The 17,732-nt window shown below is 44.0% G+C and overlaps 1 protein-coding gene across 1 annotated transcript in view; it reads left to right on the top strand.

Moving 5' to 3' along the window:
* Positions 1-17,732, top strand: part of phc3 (polyhomeotic homolog 3 (Drosophila)) — a 127,966-nt gene that overhangs the window by 102,613 nt on the left and 7,621 nt on the right. Inside the window, exons 13-14 of the mRNA XM_048542584.2 lie at positions 13,551-13,701; positions 16,805-17,039. Coding sequence (XP_048398541.1) covers positions 13,551-13,701; positions 16,805-17,039 — 386 coding nt within the window. The remainder of the gene's footprint in view (positions 1-13,550; positions 13,702-16,804; positions 17,040-17,732) is intronic.

Genomic DNA, 17,732 nt, shown 5'->3' with positions numbered 1-17,732 from the left:
GGTGCATTCATGAGGATCAATGGTCGGCACAACATCGTGGGCTGAAGGGCCTGTTCTGTGCTGTACTGTTCTATGTTCTATATTCTATGTTCTAACCCATTTATATGAATAGTGAGAAGATTGTCATATGAAAACATTAAGCAGTCTATAGTGGAATTATAGTTACCTGGTTGTAATTAAGATGGAGTTAATGTAATGAGTGAGAAAGGCCATCAATACTCATTGCTGGTATGGACTTTGTCACTTCTCTGTTTATGTGATCAATTCCACTTGAATATCTTCTGTGCATTTAATCTATTGGCTCTTCTTATCCCCTTCAGTCAAGGTGGTTTGGCTAGGATGGGAACCAGCTGGCATTGTTTCTGTCCGAAATAAATCTGATCTTCCCATCTCCCAATCTTGAGCTAGTCTTATTAAGTGGGGTGAGCTATTGAAATAATTCTTGACCTGCTGGATAAAAACAGTAAAATGAGTCAGCAGCGTGAATTGAGTACTGGCAGCTGTGTCTAACGTGTGGAATTGGGGTGGAGGTGGGGTTTGGGGAGGAGGACATTTGACAGTCAAGGATTGTGGTGTCTGCTGCTTTGCACTGTTACAAAATACACTGGGATCCCTTAATCAGATGTTATAACAGCAACTACAACTTGCATTTATATAGTATTTTGGAAGTATCAAAATGTTCTAGCGTGCTTCAAGAGATCTTCGCCAAAATTTGGCACCAAGACATATTTGGACAGGTGATCAAAATTTTGACCATGGTGTTAGGTTTTAAGGAGCATCTTCAATCAGGAGCAAGAGACGGAGAGGTGAAGGGCTTCAGGGAGGCAATTCCAGAACTTAGGTCCTAGGCTGCTGAAGGCATGGCCAGCCAATGTATGGAAAAGGAAGGGATGGGAGTCAGAGTTAAGGCACTGCAGCATTCTCACAGGATTGCAAAGTTGGCAATAATTGCAAAACTAGGAAACAATGCAGTGATAATGGGAACTGCAGATGCTGGAGAATCCAAGATAATAAAGTGTGAAGCTGAATGAACACAGCAGGCCAAGCAGCATCTCAGGAGCACAAAAGCTGACGTTTCGGGCCTAGACCCTTCATCAGAGAGGGAGATAGGGTGAGGGTTCTGGAATAAATAGGGCGAGAGGGGGAGGTGGACTGAAGATGGAGAGAAAAGAAGATAGGTGGAGAGAGTAGAGATGGGGAGGGGATAGGTCAGTCCAGGGAAGACGGACAGGTCAAGGAGGTGGGATGAGGTTAGTAGGTAGGAAATGGAGGTGCGGCTTGGGGTGGGAGGAAGGGATGAGTGAGAGGAAGAACAGGTTAGGGAGGCAGAGACAGGCTGGGCTGCTTTTGGGATGCAGTGGGGGAGGGGAAGAGCTGGGCTGTTTGTGTGGTGCAGTGGGGGGAGGGGACGAACTGGGCTGGTTTTGGGATGCGGTGGGGGAAGGGGAGATTTTGAAGCTGGTGAAGTCCACGTTGATTCCATTGGGCTGCAGGGTTCCCAAGCGGAATCTGAGTTGCTGTTCCTGCAACCTTCGGTTGGCATCATTGTGGCACTGCAGGAGGCCCATGATGGACATGTCGTCTAAAGAATGGGAGGGGAAGTTGAAATGGTTCGCGACTGGGAGGTGCAGTTGTTTATTGCGAACCGAGCGGAGGTGTTGTGCAAAGCGGTCCCCAGGCCTCCACTTGGTTTCCCCAGTGTAGAGGAAGCCACACCGGGTACAATGGATACAGTATATCACATTGGCAGATGTGCAGGTGAACCACTGCTTAATATGGAAAGTCATCTTAGGGCCTGGGATAGGGGTGAGGGAGGTGGTGTGGGGGCAAGTGTAGCACTTCCTGTGGTTGCAGGGGAAGGCGCCATCCCCTATTCCCAAATCCTCCGCCGCAGCTGCTCCCACGATGAGGCATTCCACTCCCGCACATCCCAGATGTCCAAGTTCTTCAAGGACCGCAACTTTCCCCCCACAGTGGTCGTGAACGCCCTTGACCGCGTCTCCCGTATTTCCCGCAACACAACCCTCACACCCCGCCCCCGCCACAACCGCCCTCAGAGGACCCCCCTCGTTCTCACACACCACCCCACCAACCTCCGGATACAACGCATCATCCTCCGACACTTCCGCCATCTACAATCTGACCCCACCACCCAAGACATTTTTCCATCCCCACCCTTGTCTGCCTTCCGTGAGACCACTCTCTCCGTGACTCCCTTGTCCGCTCCACCCTGCCCTCCAACCCCACCACATCCAGCACCTTCCCCTGCAACCGCAGGAAATGCTACGCTTGCCCCCACACCTCCTCCCTCACCCCTATCCCAGGCCCCAAAATGACTTTCCATATTAAGCAGAGGTTCACCTGCGCATCTGCCAATGGGGTATACTGCATCCACTGTACCCAGTGTGGCTTCCTCTACATTGGGGAAACCAAGCGGAGGCTTGGGGACTGCTTTGCAGAACACCTCCGCTGGGTTCGCAATAAACAACTGCACCTCCCAGTCGCAAACCATTTCCACTTCCCCTCCCCATTCTTTAGATGACACTTCCATCATGGGCCTCCTGCATTGCCACAATGATGCCACCCGAAGGTTGCAGGAACAGCAACTCATATTCCGCTTGGGAATCCTGCAGCCCAATGGTATCAATGTGGATTTCACCAGCTTCAAAATCTCCCCTTCCCCCACCACATCCCAAAACCAACCCAGTTCTTCCCCTCCCCCCACTGCACCACACAACCAGCCCAGCCTGTCTCTGCCTCCCCAACCTGTTCTTCCTCTAACCCATCCCTTCCTCCCACCCCAAGCCGTACCTCCAATTCGTACCTACTAACCTCATCCCACCTCCTTGACCTGTCCGTCTTCCCTGGACTGACCTATCCCCTCCCTACCTCCCCACCTATACTCTCCTCTCCTCCTATCTTCTTTTCTCTCCATCTTCAGTCCGCCTCCCCCTCTCTCCCTATTTATTCCAGAACCCTCACCCCATCCCCCTCTCTGATGAAGGGTCCAGGCGTTAAACATCAGCTTTTGTGCTCCTGAGATGCTGCTTGGCCTGCTGTGTTCATCCAGCTTCACACTTTATTATCTAAGAAACAATGCAGTCTTGAGTGTTCACAGCAACAGTTTAGTGCCAGCTGCCAAGAAAGGATTACATTCCAGCATACTTGAGAATACTGGAGATCAGCCAGTTTCGCCATTATTGGTTCTTCCCAGAATAAATATGTTTCACAGCTGATGCATTTGGTGCTACGCTTACGATTACAAAGTATGATCTGAAGGGCCAAGTTTTCACTCCCAAGTTGGAAGCACAAAATTGTGAAAAGTCTCACTATCCCAACAGACAGTAAGTTCCATTGATCTTCAAAATTTTATTCTGGGGATTGATGCTGTTAACAGAAGATGAGTGAGTCTGCCACAGAGCCTGTGGGTATAAAAATGGGTTTTTGCGAAAGGGCTGCCTCAATGCTCTGGGACTTCATCCAAGCTGTGAAACAAATTAAACCAGAAACAATCTGCCAGTGTTCATCTCTCTCACCTCCTCATTCCCCGCACAGTGCTCTTGCACCATCCATGCCAACTCATGCCACCTTGTACTCCACCCTTGATGCCAGGCTGTGCTTCTTAAGCCACCACCATGGCCCTTTATAGTCTTTACAGTTCTCTGTGTCTGTCTATCCATGCAACAGGGTTTTTATAGCCCCTATGCCAACCCAGATTCCTCACACACCTCCTTTTGCCATTATACCATCCATGATGACACATTCATTACTAACAGTGGGCAGACACAGAGCATTTCTCAAATAGAATAAAGTAAAGTTCTAAGTGCCTTTTGCAGACATATATTTTAAAAAAACACTTTAATAAGCACCCCCTCAATACATTCAAATCCCATCAAGTACTTAATTTTTTATACACACACACACACAGTTAATAGATTCATATTTAAGATTTGGAGGGTCAATCAAACCATGAGTACACAAGCCCCATAATTATCAATTGTGGAATGAGCCATACAGGACCAATCCCGTTATGGTAATCAGTGGATTTATATCAACGGATAGTTGCAAGAAGTGGCAGTAGGCAGGTTTTCAAAAAAGAATTAAGGAGCTTGGTTTTAATAACTTGGACATTCCACTTCTTATGCACATTCACGTCTACTTTAGCAATCATAATACTCCTGAAGAAGTCTCTAGTCCTAACCAAAAAAGGTCCCTTATGTCTACGAATGGGTGTCCTGGCTGTCCACATTACTCCAGCAGCTTCTATTTCACTCCTGCCCCTGATGAAAATGGTGGATGACCTACTCAGGGTGAGACTGCTACAATCATACCTCTAGCGCCATTTTTAATAATTTGGAGACCCCTTCACTTTCATAACACTTTCACCTGGAATTCAGAAACATTATTTGGTCCAGCTGGCCAATGCCCATATTGGCATTCCACACAAAACTACGCCCCAGCTTACTTGATCCAACTCAATCTAAATAGCCTTCTATCCTTCTCTGTCATACTTAAATAGTTTCAACTTCCATGCTCCTTATTGAACTATTGACTCATTTTGAACGCCATTGACATTTTAATAACCATTTATTTTCCCTGACTAAAATGACTAGAAATAGATCAGTATCCATCATTAATTTAAAAGAAAGACAGTGTGTTCACTTGAATAAACTCGAACCAGCTCCACAAGACACCTGCTCAGAGGAAAAGGCAGCTTGATATGAGTGTTGGAGTTCCTGCTGCACACAAAGCGCTACAGCGATAGATTACAGATCGTTAACTGTATACACTAGGCTTGACACTTTGTCCACATTCCCAGTTTCAACCCCAGCCTCCTCCTCAAACCCAAACTCAAGCTCAAGCTTAAGCCAACCACAACCCAAGCCCCAGTCAAACCTCAAATCTGACCGTGTCCCCCTCACCCTCAGTGCAAACTCAACTTTAATACTGTCCATGGTCTCAAACCCATGTTTTTACAAATAAAGCTCCTGAGATACTGCTTGGCCTGCTGTGTTCATTCAGCTTCACACTTTGTTATCTTTTTACAAATAGATCTGTCTGATTCTCAAACATTTACTTGTCTTTGTAAATACACAGTTATACCAACTTTTATAGATGATCTGTAAGCAGATTGTACAGCTGAAATTAGATATGCATCAGTGTTAAATTCTGAAATAATGACTCCATGAAAGCAGGCAACATAGAAGCCTGGCATTCAGCCCATCAAGCCTTTACAAACACTGTAAGAACGATCCACAGAATTTCAGATCCTGCTTTTACGCCATTGCTCTGAATTTTTTTCCTTTTTAAAATGTATGTCAAATTTTCTTTTGGGAACTGTTGCTGAAACTACTTCCATTTCCCTTTGTGGCAGTAGGTTAAATATCATTAAGTAAAGAATTGTCCTCATCTCCCCTCTGTTTCTTTTACCTGTCATCCTAAATAGTGGTTACTCTGGTTACTAATGGAATCATTTTTCTCTTGATGTTCATTTACCTTAAATATGAGTGAGACAAAGTGAGAAAGTCAGAGAGAGAGAGAGAGAGAGAGACTGACAAAATTGAACTTTGAGTGCTGTAGGTGTGATGCAGCAGCCACTTAAAAGAGACTGGTGAGTGTTATCTGTGTTTTATTTATACAATTTTTCTGTTATAGTCTGATTTATTTTATTTTGCAAGTTTTTTCAGCTGGGAATGCAGTGTGCTGCCCTTGTATGGTACAGTATTTCAACTTTGACATTGTTTTCTCTAGACATGAAAATGCTCAACAGATCCTAACTCCACCTTTAACATTAATTCCTTTCAGAACCCATAAATCATGTAAAGTCGCTTCACTTAATGTTGTGATTTTCAGAGATATAAACATAACTTTGTGAGGACTACCCATATTCTGTTAAATCTATGCTCAACCTTCTCTGGCCCAAGAAAAATAACCCTTGTTTAAATGAAAAATGTTGTACAAAAACCAGAACTTTAGAGGCCTAGGTATTGCCATCAGGGTTGGAAATTGTATTTCTGGACCCAATTAGTTTAAAACTTACCCACTTATCTTTAGATAGCTCTTTTGCTGGAGATACCTGGATAGGATTCTTCTGTCTGCCTGGGAATCTGTGAACAAGCAGCAGTCAGTGCACTGGGTTGTATGATTTCATTGTCCAACAGCTTGACTATCCACTTTTCACACTAGCTACGGTGAAAAGGTAACTATATTAGGCAAGTAAGAGGGTTTGAGTGCCAATTGGGTGAGGCGGATATAATTCCAGGTAGGTAAGGTGCTGGATAAGTGAATGGGTGCTTAGGGTGGTAGTGGAGGTGGGTATTGAAGTTGTCAGGGTGGGCTCAATTTAGGTGGGTAAGGGTCAGATGTTTTTTCAGTGCAGAGCTGTGTTGGGCCATGTTGAATCCAGCAAGGTGGGGAGGTGCCCAATCAAGGGGCATTTGGGATTGTGGGGTATGTATGATGTGTAAGGTGTGGAGTGGGGTGGTGTCAGGGCTTGGGGAGTAGGTGGTGTTGTATCTGGTGGGTTCAGGCTGTTGTGTTAACAGGTTGAGTTGGAAGGTGTGTGTCACAAAGTCACATTGGGGAGAGGGGAGTTTTCAAGGGTTTAAATGGGGTTGAGGGGTGTTTGTGGCAAGTCAGGGTTTCCATTTAATAGTTACCCAGGAGATTTTATAAACCCAAATAATATCTTGGTTAACTATTAAGTCTAACAGAGTTGAAAGCCTTCAATGTTTCTGATTTTAAGGGCTTTTTTAGAGGGGTCGAAACGCATTCTTAACATGCAGAACAGTTACTGAGAAACCTGGAGCTACCAATGAAGTGAAGTCACACTATTGGAGAAAGGCATACATTTATAAAGCACCCTTCATAGGATGCCCAAAAACACTTCACATTCAGTGAGTTTTGAGAAGATTTGTAGCTCAGATTGAGTTTCTGGATGTGAGTTTGCTCACTGAGCTGGAAGGTTAGTTTTCAGACGTTTCGTCACCACTCTAGGTAACATCATCAGTGAGCGTCCGGTGAAGCGCTGGTGTTATGTCCCGCTTTCTATTTATCTAGCAAGTTTTGAGAAGATTTATAGCTCAGGTTGAGGTTCTGGGTGTGAGTTTGCTCGCTGAGCTGGAAGGTTCGTTTTCAGACGTTTCATCACCATTCTAGGTAACATCATCGGTGAGCGCTGGTGTCATGTCCCGCTTTCTATTTATCTGTTTAGGTTTCCTTGGGTTGGTGATGTCATTTCCTGCATTGGTGATGTTATTTCCTGTTCTTTTTCTCAGAGGATGGTAGATTGATTTGGAGCCAATGTGTTTGTTGATGGAGTTCTGGTTGGAATGCCATGCTTCTAGGAATTCTCGTGCGTGTCTCTGTTTGGCTTGTCCTAGGATGGATGTGTTGTCCCAATCAAAGTGGTGTCCTTCCTCATCTGTATGTAAGGATACGAGTGATAGTGGGTCATGTCTTTTTGTGGCTAGTTGATGTTCATGTATCCTGGTGGCTAGCTTTCTGCCTGTTTTTCCAATGTAGTGTTTGTCACGGTTCATGCAAGGTATTTTGTAGATGACGTTCGTTTTGCTTGTTGTCTGTATAGGGTCTTTTAAGTTCATTAGCTGCTGTTTTAGTGTGTTGGTGGGTTTGTGGGCTACCATGATGCCAAGAGGTCCGAGTAGTCTGGCAATCATTTCCGAAATGTCTTTGATGTAGGGGAGAATGGTTATGGTTTCTGGGCATGTTTTGTCTGTTTGTTTGGGTTTGTTGCTGAGAAATCGGCGGACTGTGTTCGTTGGGTACCCGTTCTTCTGGAATACGCTGTATAGGTGATTTTCTTCTGCTCTTTGTAGTTCCTCTGTGCTGCAGTGTGTGGTGGCTCTTTGGAATAATGTTGTAATGCAGCTTCGTTTGTGGGTATTGGGATGGTTGCTCCTGTAGTTCAAAATTTGGAGCCAATCTACCATCCTCTGAGAAAAAGAACAGGAACTGACATCACCAACGCAGGAAATGACATCTCCAACCCAAGGAAACCTAAACAGATAAATAGAAAGCAGGACATAACACCAGTGCTTCGCCGGAGGCTCACTGATGATGTTAGCTAGAATGGTGACAAAACGTCTGAAAACTAACCTTCCAGCTCAGCGAGCAAACTCACATCCAGACTTCACATTCAACTGAGTACTTCTGAACCGCAGGCATTGTTGTAATATACGAAACAGAGAAGACAATATTGTCCAGCAAGCCCCCACCAAACAGCGATATGATAATGACCACATAGTCTATTGTAATGATGTTGGTTGATGAATAAATGTTGGTCAGGACACAGGAGAATTCCCTTTTTCTTGTTATAAAAACTTTTATGTCTGTCTCTATTTAACGTCTTATTTGAAAGGGGTGATCTCGAACAGTGCAATATTCACTGCTTTGGGAATTGTCAGCCTAGATTATGTTCTCAAGTCTGTTAAGTGAAACTTGTACCTACACCTGTGGATAGAGAAATAATAGTGCTACTAAACTCAAGCACGGCTGACCCAGGCCCTATCAAATGCAGGCTCTGCCCTCATTAAAGGCTGACTTGATATGTCATTGGCTTCCAAAAGTGACGCCAATGAATCGGGAGATTGTATGAATGATTCACCGAATTTCCACAGGAATTGAGGCTTCATTTGTCCCAAGTTAAAAAAGGACATAAGAACCAGGAGCAATTCAGTCCCTCGAGCCAGCTGTGCCATTTATGATCATGGCTGATGCCAGCTTGGCCTCAACTCCACTTTCCTGACTGCAGTCCGCAACCCTTTCACTTGCTACTAATTAAAAATCTGTCTATCTCCTTAAATTTAGTCAGGATCCTAGCATCCATTGCACCCTGCAAAGGTGATCTCCTCAGATTAACACCTTTTCAAAGAAGAATTTCCTCCTCATCTTTGTTTTAAACCTGCAGCTCCTTTGTCTCATTCTAGATTGTCCAACAAAGGGAAACATCAGTTCGACATTGACTTTGTCGATATCCTTCAGCATTTCATATGTCTTAATTAGAACTCATCCTTCCAATCTGTCGTAAGTGTCGGCCTAAGCTGCTCAATCTCCCCTAACAGGACAAGCCTTTCATCTCTAGAATTAATCTAATGAACCTCCTCTGAAATGCATCCAATGTGCCTCAAGAAAGGGAACCAAACCTGGGTGCAGTACTCCAGATGCTGCTTCGCCTGTACCTTGTACAATTAAAACAATATTCCGCTCCTTTTATATTTCATTCCTTTTGCAGTAATTTCCAAAATGTTACTCAGCAGAATGTCATTGCATGATTTATCAAAAATGCTTTTGTTTACTTTTTATTTTGAAAGTAGTGATTTGCACAGTCGCAACACAGTCAGTCTGACTTGGTGTAGTTCCTTTCTAGAATGTACAACAATAGATCATACCCAGTGTACATGTTACAATGTTACTAAGTGGCCTTCTGTGTCATTCAAACTTTTAATATTGCAAGAAACTAACAGTGAGGCAGACTGCAAGAATTAAACAGATTTTCACTAGTTACTTACGTAGCTTATTGCCTAGGACAAAGGAAAATAGTTCCTCATTTGGCATTGCTGATAGTTCTCAGGCATGATACACTGTTTCCAAAGCTGTGCATGACATCTCGAAGCTGACCCAAAACTGTCAGGTTTAATAGTTCGTCATTCAAAATATTGCCAGAAGATGTGATGAAAGTGATCCGTATCAGATTGGCAAATCTGCCAAGCCTTCTCATGTGCACAAAACCTTGAAAAACATCCAACCATTTTGTTTGAAGCTCTCTGGGGAGAAAATCGATAGGGTTCAAAGTAAATGATGATGGCGTTCTTTCCATTTGGCAACAGAGCTCAGAGTGTACAGTTAGACAGTGAGAACAGTTCTTGTGTGTACATTGTGGGTCCCTGTTATTGACTCACTGCCAAATTAAACTAGATTGTTCTGCATAAGGGCCATCACAAACCGAACATTATGATCTAAAATATGTGTACTAAGATATGCCTTGGAACTTCTGAGTCTTTGCAAGCTGTTTGCTGACTTTGAGAGTTATATTTTCAATAAAGTTTATAGGACCATTGCCAACTCAAGACTTGGAGCAATGTATCATTTCAAAAGGGCTCAAACGTTGCTGTAAGCATTGTATTCTAATGATACAACTCAGTGGCAAACTACTGACTTCCTTGAAAATGTGAATGTCTTCAGAAAAACAAGCTGTGTAAACTCACCAAGAGGCAGTATTAATTGGAATGCTTAATAATGACGAAGCAAGAGTATGTGATTTAAGGAAAATATACAATTCCAGCTATATCACAGATGGATGTTGTTTGTACAGACCTCTAAAGTTGTTCAGCTCCTTCCGTCTTGCCGCTTGTTAATCTCCACTCCTTTGGCCCCACCATTGATGGCCATTTCTTCAGCTGCCTGGGAGTCTTAAATCCCAGAGTTTCCTTGTTAAAGCAGCCCTCCATGTTCACTTCTTTGAAGACTTAACTCTTTGACTTAATACATTCTTAAATCAAAACTGAAAATGTTGAAGAACTCAGCAGGCCAGATGGCATCCATGGAGAGAGAGCCAGAGTTCATGGATGAAATTTAACGCCACTCAGCTGGTGAATTTGCAAGTGGTTGGCGCCATTCCATTGGCCAGGAGTAGGTGGATGGACACCATGCCAAATTTTCACATTTGCCTGATTAAGTCTGGGACACGAAAGCTCGTGGGCCGTTTTCCTGTTGGGATGCTAATCAAGGTCCTTAAGTAGTGAGGGGTGAGGGATGCTATAAAATGTTATTGGCAGTGAGTAGGGTACTTGTCATGCTGCTACTTGGAAAGGGAATGTTCCAATTTGCTTGAGGACTTTGACAAGGGGGTCCATTGGTTCAGAGGCCTGACTGAGGGACCTGGTATTTGGAAAGGGAGAGATCCCACTGAAAGTCACCCTCATATCTTAGCCTTTGATCCTTCTCGCCTCTCCCAATCTCTCTCACAGACCCCACCCTATGACTATTATGCTGCCTTTAGTCAGCTTTGACCTCATGTCCTTGATCCTGGATCTTTGTGGTTGGCTGGCTCGCTGAGTGGGTTTGTTGTTCCTCTGACATTTCATTACCCTGCTGAGTAACTTCATCAGCGCAGCCTCTGATGAAGCACTATTATGTTTTCCTGCCTGGTATTTAAACTCTGGTATCCGTTGAGCTCACTTACCTCACTCTAGATTTCCTGCGCTATTGAGTATATATGGGGTCTAGGTCTATGTGTTTATTGATGGCTTTCTTAGGCCTCTGGGAAGTCCCATGCTTATCTCTGCTTTGCCTGTACCAGGATCATGGTGTTTTCCCAATCGATTTGATAGTTTTCATTATCCATGTGAATGGAAATGAGTGAGTATTGGTTGTGTCTTTATGTTGTTAATTGATGTTTGTGTACTCTTGTGGTTAATTTTCTTCCTGTTTGTCCAGTGTAATGTTTGTCGCAGTCTCTGCAGGGAATCTTGTATATGACATTAGGCTTGTCCATAGCAGGTAGTGGGTCTTTGGTTGGGGTGAACAGTTGGCGTAGGGTCGATATGGGTTTGTGTGCTACTCTGATGCCCAGTGGACGTAGGAGTCATGTGATCAGTTCAGATGTGTTCTTGATGTAAGGTAGCATGATGAGTATGTGGGGGTATGTAATATCTTCTTGGCGTTGTTCGTGTAATAGGCATCTTCTGACCCATTTTTTTGGGTATCCGTTGTCTTTGAACACTTGGTAGAGGGACTCTTCTTCTTCTTGGCATACCTCTTTGCTGCCGCAGTGTGTTATTGCCCTTTTAAATAGTGTTCTCATGCAACTTCATTTGTGTGTGTTCGGTTGGTTGCTGTTGAAATTCAGTATTTGGTCAGTGTGTGTGACTTCCCTGTGTACATTTGTTAAGAATTTCCCATTGGACCTGCATTCCACCATGACGTTCAGGAATCGGAGCTGTTTGTTCTTTTCCTCTTCTCTGGTGAATCTGATCCCGGTGACGATGTTGTTTATTAGTTTGTGTGTCTCCGCTATTTTGGTCCATTTAATTATGATGTAGGTTTCATCCACCTAGTGTATCCATAGTTTTTAAATGACAGGTGGGAAAACACAACAGTCCTTCAGCGGATGCTGCACTGAGGATGTTACCCAGCAGGGTAACGAAATGTCTGCGGAACAACGAACCAGCTCAGTGAGACAAACGACTACAACATCCACAACCCGAGCTACACATTTACTGTAAAACCTTAGAGATCCCAGATCTTTGATGGATGCATTGCAGGCAGCTGCCACCATTCCAGATGGTGCAGAGAATGGAAGCCCTCTGAACGGCTGGTAGTTGTTGTGGCAGAGAAGTGAGATTCTTCTCCCATGATCTTTGATCCTGGGAAATGCCCAATAGTGACTGCTTATGCATCTGGTCAGCACTTACTATGGTGCGACCCCACCAGAGGTGTCTTGGGGCTGTTGCTAACTCTCCAGTCAGGTACCAAGATGGCCGATCCCTGGACATTCTGTATTTGTTGACTGAAAAAATAAGTGGAAATGGAAATATACTTTTGTTATGTTCTTTGCTCTAAGGAGGGTAACTGCAGTTTCTGTAATCTCTCCACACAACTGCAGTCCTACATCTCTGGTACCTTTCTAGTTAGCCACCTCTGCACCCTCTCTATAAAGACTTGACATCATTCATAGAATCCCTACAGTGTGGAAACAGGTCCTTTGGCCCAACAAGTCCACACTGACTCTTAGAGCATCCCACCCAGACCCTTCCTCTTACAACCCACCTAATCTACACATCTCTCAACACAATTTTCCATGGCCAATCCACCTAGCCTGCACATCTCCGGACTGTGGGAGGAAACCGGAGCACCCAGAGGAAACCCACAGACACAGGGAGAATGTACAAACTCCACACAGACAGTTTCCCAATGGTGGAATCGAACTTGGGTCCCTGGCACTGTGAGGCACCAGTGCTAACCACTGAGCCACCATGGCACCGCTGTTCTTGTATTCTTGTAGTCTTGTACTCATTGTCTCTGTTTTTGAAACTGTGGATACCAAATGCATTTTATTAACGTTTCCTCAACGTGTCCTGACACTTCCAAAAATTTGTGTACACCATCATAAGTCTTTTTAAAAACTCTTTTTCATAAGTGTGTGTCACTGATTGGGCCAACATTCATTGTCCATTACTAATAGCCCTTGAGAAGGTGGTGATGAGCTGCATTCTTCAACTGCTTCATCCATTTTGCTGTGTGAAAACCATCAATGCTGGTGGGGACCTAGTTCCAGGATTTTGACCTAGCAACACTGAAGGAATGGCAATACGTTTGCGAGTCAGTATGGTGTTTGTCTTTGAGGGGATTTGTAGTTGATGGTGTTCCTACGTATCTGCTTCTGTTCTGAATGATAATGCTTGTGTGTTTGGAAGGGCTGATTAAACAGCCTTGGTGAATTTCTTTGCTTTTGCATCCCCTTAAAGAGAATGCATTGACTTCTTCAATTAAAAAGTTACTCAACAATATTTCCCCTTCTGATTTTCAAGGTACAATGTTGGCTGCAGTAAACGAATGGGGCTTTTTAAATCAGACAAGAGCACACGTTGGACGAAGAAAACAGAACCCCATGGGTTCAACCGACGAGGAAGGAGACCTAATATCACTGAAGGAGCATCAGCCGATCACTTTATGAGACAGGTATAGGGGACGTGAAAGCTAGACGTGTGGATGCATGATATCATCATTACATTTTTAGTTTAATTCAATTTTATCTCCTGTGTCCTGAATCTGATAAAAATTGGAATTCAAGCTACATAAACTGTAGTCAAAAATGTAATAATGTGTGGTAATGGTGTCTTAAATTTGTGTGAACCTTACCAAGGATGGATAGAGTGAACACACAGTTAGAATGTGTGTTCTATTGAGCAAACGCTTCCCTTTAAAATTAGAAAATAGACCATAAGACCATAAGACATAGGAGTGGAAGTAAGGCCATTCGGCCCATCAAGTCCACTCCGCCATTTAAATCATGGCTGATGGGCATTTCAACACCACTTCCCTGCACTCTCCCCGTAGCCCTTGATTCCTTTTGAGATCAAGAAGTTGTCGATCTCTGCCTTGAAGGCATCCAACGGCCCGGCCTCCACTGCACTCTGCGGCAATGAATTCCACAAGCCCACCACTCTCTGGCTGAAGAAATGTTGTCTCATTTCAGTTTTAAATTTACCCCCTCTAATTTTAAGGCTGTGCCCATGGGTCCTAGTCTCCCCGCCTAACGGAAACAACTTCCTAGTGTCCACCCCTTCTAAACCATACATTATCTTGTAAGTTTCTATTAGATCTCCCCTCAACCTTCTAAACTCTAATGAGTAGGATCCCAGGATCCTTAGCCGTTCATCATACGCTAAACCTACCATTCCAGGGTATGCATTTCCTCCACTGATCTGGTTATTTTCATGTTCCTGCTGGTCTTGATAATGTTATTCAGGTACTTGTGCACCTATATGCCAACAGAAAATAGACATTACCCATTTTAAAATGATAAACTCGTATCTGTTTCTATTCTCAAAATAAATCAATCTATTAATCATTTTTGTGTCCTCATCTCAACAGTAGCTCTGTTGCATTCAAAAGTTCCGTCCAACTGACTGGTATTGATAGGAGAATATCAGCAGTCTCCTGAGGAATTGCTGGGAGAATAGCATCTTTCAAGTGATTACTTTTTCATTATGTGTAAACCCAAATCCAGCCAATTTGCTTGAAGGTTAATCATACGGTTTTCTTTCAGGACATTAGCCAAGGTAGGTGATCATTTCCTCATCAATGGGGTAATGTTTGTTGGTGCAGTATTCAGCTACTAATCAGTTGATGCTGAATTTGAATCCTGTGCTGGGCTTTCGAATGGTTGCACGTGGAAAAATTTATTATTTCAGCAGGGGTAAAGTTTCTGTGTACTAATTGGCCGGGCATTGTGTTCATACTGTCTAGCAGATTTTGCCAAGACAAAACAGAATGGTGACATATTGAAGCAAACCTAAGAAGTGCCAATCCAAAGAGGTAATGTCAAAACTACAGTGTGGGAACTGGAGGTATTGTAGCCAGTTTTGATTACAGGACGGATTGAGGTGCCTAGAATATTGGAAAAGGCTTAGAGATGTATGGTGCTTGTTTGGCCTGCCAAAAGGACGTGGCACAATTTGAATTACTAAAATGATCAAAGCATGTAGACAAGCCAAATGAGGAGAGAAAATGTTGTGATTATAACTTGATGAATTATCTGGTTAGTTAAATTTCACTCAAAAATAGTAGGTAATTGATACATAAAATTATTAGAATGAACAGTTTTTCACCAAATTTGAATTCAGTTACATAGAATTTTAAAGCAGCTGGTGTTTGGGAGTCACAGATGGCTAAGATAGGCAGTTGACTACCCACTAGTAATTTTAGGATAGTTTACAAAATTTATTATGAAACAGCAGTTTATATATGATACATTTGCTAAAAAGACAGAGGTAGTCCCACTACCAAAGACACTTTAACCTCCCCACCCTTATCTGCTTTCCGGAGGGACCACTCTCTGTGACTGCCTCTGCTCCACACTCCCCACTAGTCCCACCACCTCCAGCACTTTTCCCTGCAACCGCAGGAAGTGCTACACCTGCCCCTACACCACCCTCCTTACGCCTATCCCAGGCCCCAAGAAAACCTTCCACATCAAGCAGATGTTCACCTGCACATCTGCTAATGTGGTATACTGAATCCACTGTTTGTAGTATACCGAATCCGCTGTTCCCAATGTGACCTCATCTACATTGGGGAAACCAAGCAGAGGCTTGGAGACCGCTTGGTGGAACACCTATGCTTGGTTCGCGACAAACCTACCAGTCGCGAATCACTTCAACTCCCCCTCCCACTCCTTGGACGACATGTCCATCCTGGGCCTCTTCCAGTGCCACAACGATGCTACCCAAAAGTTGCTGGAACAACACCTCATATTTCGCTTGGGAACCCCGCAGCCCATTGGTATCAATGTGGACTTCACAAGCTTCAAAATCTCCCCTCCCCCAAACGCATCCCAAAACCAGTCCAACTCGTCCCCACTTCCCTGACCTGTTGATCCTTTCTCCCACCTAACACTCCACCCACCTCAAGCTCCACCCCCATCTACCTACCAGCCTCATCCCACCTCCTTGACCAACCCATCTTCCCTGGACTGACCTACCCCCACCCTAACTCTCCATCTACACTCACCTTTACTGGCTCCATTCCTGCCTCCTTGACCTGTCCGTCTCCTCTCCATCTATTTGTTCCTTTATCTATCTTCCGTCCCCCTCTCCCTCCCTCTATTTATTTCAGAATCCCCTTCCCTTCTCCCATTTCTGAAGAAGGGTTCGGACCCAAAATGTCAGCTTTTCTGCTCCTCTGATGCTGCTCGGCCTGCTGTGTTCATCCAGTTCTGCACCTGGTTATCTCAGTAGTCAACATGTGACAGCTGAGACTAGCTAGCTCGTATCTGAGGATAAATGAACAGTTGGCACAAAGTTTATTAATCGAAATGTCTTGTGAGGGCAATGTTCCACTCCCTAGCTGAAGTGTTAGACACCCATTCACTGGATCTTCCTCCATCTTCCTTGGTCTGACTTCCATCTGATGAGGATTTGATGAGAAACTTTTTTTTCTTGGGTTTGGTGGTTTGCCCGATGTTAGGTAACCACAGGATACCATATTACTAATTTCCATGAACGTTCAGTAGCACAGTTGTAAAGCACTGAAAGTGACAAAATTATTAATTCCTCCTTAGATGCCTGTTAGCTTCAGTCCTGTAGAAGAGGCCACAACAACCTCCACCCCACCACTTCCTGAAGAAACTGTTGCTGTTGCCATGACAACACGCCGCCGGCAGAATGAGCGGGAACGTGAACGGGAAATGCGAGAACAGAGGATGAGGGAGGTGCCAGACTGCAGTGAGACACTACATGTGGACCCAACATTGTGGACAGTTGACCATGTATGGGAGTTCATACATTCTCTTCCAGGTGTGTGTCCTGCTTACCATGTTCACTATGCTTATCTGATTGTCAGCTTGTACGGGAGATAGAGTGGGAGATGCATTGGGTGTGGAGTATTTCGGGGTTGGGTGGTTAGACTTCCTTCTCAATTCCTAGAATTATTATCCGTAGGAGGTGTAAATCAGAAATTTGGATTACACCATTGTAGTCCTAATTCGAGTCTGATTAAGGGATTACCCCAAGAGACAGCTCTTAAAAATGACTTCACTGAGATTTGATTTATTTTATAATGAATTTGTCATGGATTCCTCCCATGATGCAGTTTTCTTTTCTGCGGAACTCCAAATTATAGGTCTCCTAACCTCTTTAGGTATATGCATCCTCCTTAATGCAGCCTAAACCTAGTGCCATCTGGCTGCTATTTTTTGATTTAACTTTGTCTTTTCATTATTTATAGAGGGCAGAATCTTTTTCCAAGACTTGAAATGTCTAATACTAGGGAGCATGCATTTAAGGTGAGATGGGGAAAAGTTTAAAGGAGGCAGAATTTTTACAAAGAGAGTGGTACAAGTCTGGAATGCACTGCCAGGGGTGGTGGTTGAGGCTGACACGATAATGGCATTTAAGGGATTTTTAGGTAAGCACATGGATATGGACCAAGGGCAGGCAGAAGTGATTTGTTTCATTTGGTCATATTCGGCACAACATCGTGGGCCAAAG

Source organism: Stegostoma tigrinum, chromosome 14, assembly GCF_030684315.1.
Source record: "Stegostoma tigrinum isolate sSteTig4 chromosome 14, sSteTig4.hap1, whole genome shotgun sequence".
Lineage (NCBI taxonomy): Eukaryota > Metazoa > Chordata > Chondrichthyes > Orectolobiformes > Stegostomatidae > Stegostoma > Stegostoma tigrinum.
This window is presented reverse-complemented; position numbering and strand designations above follow the sequence as displayed.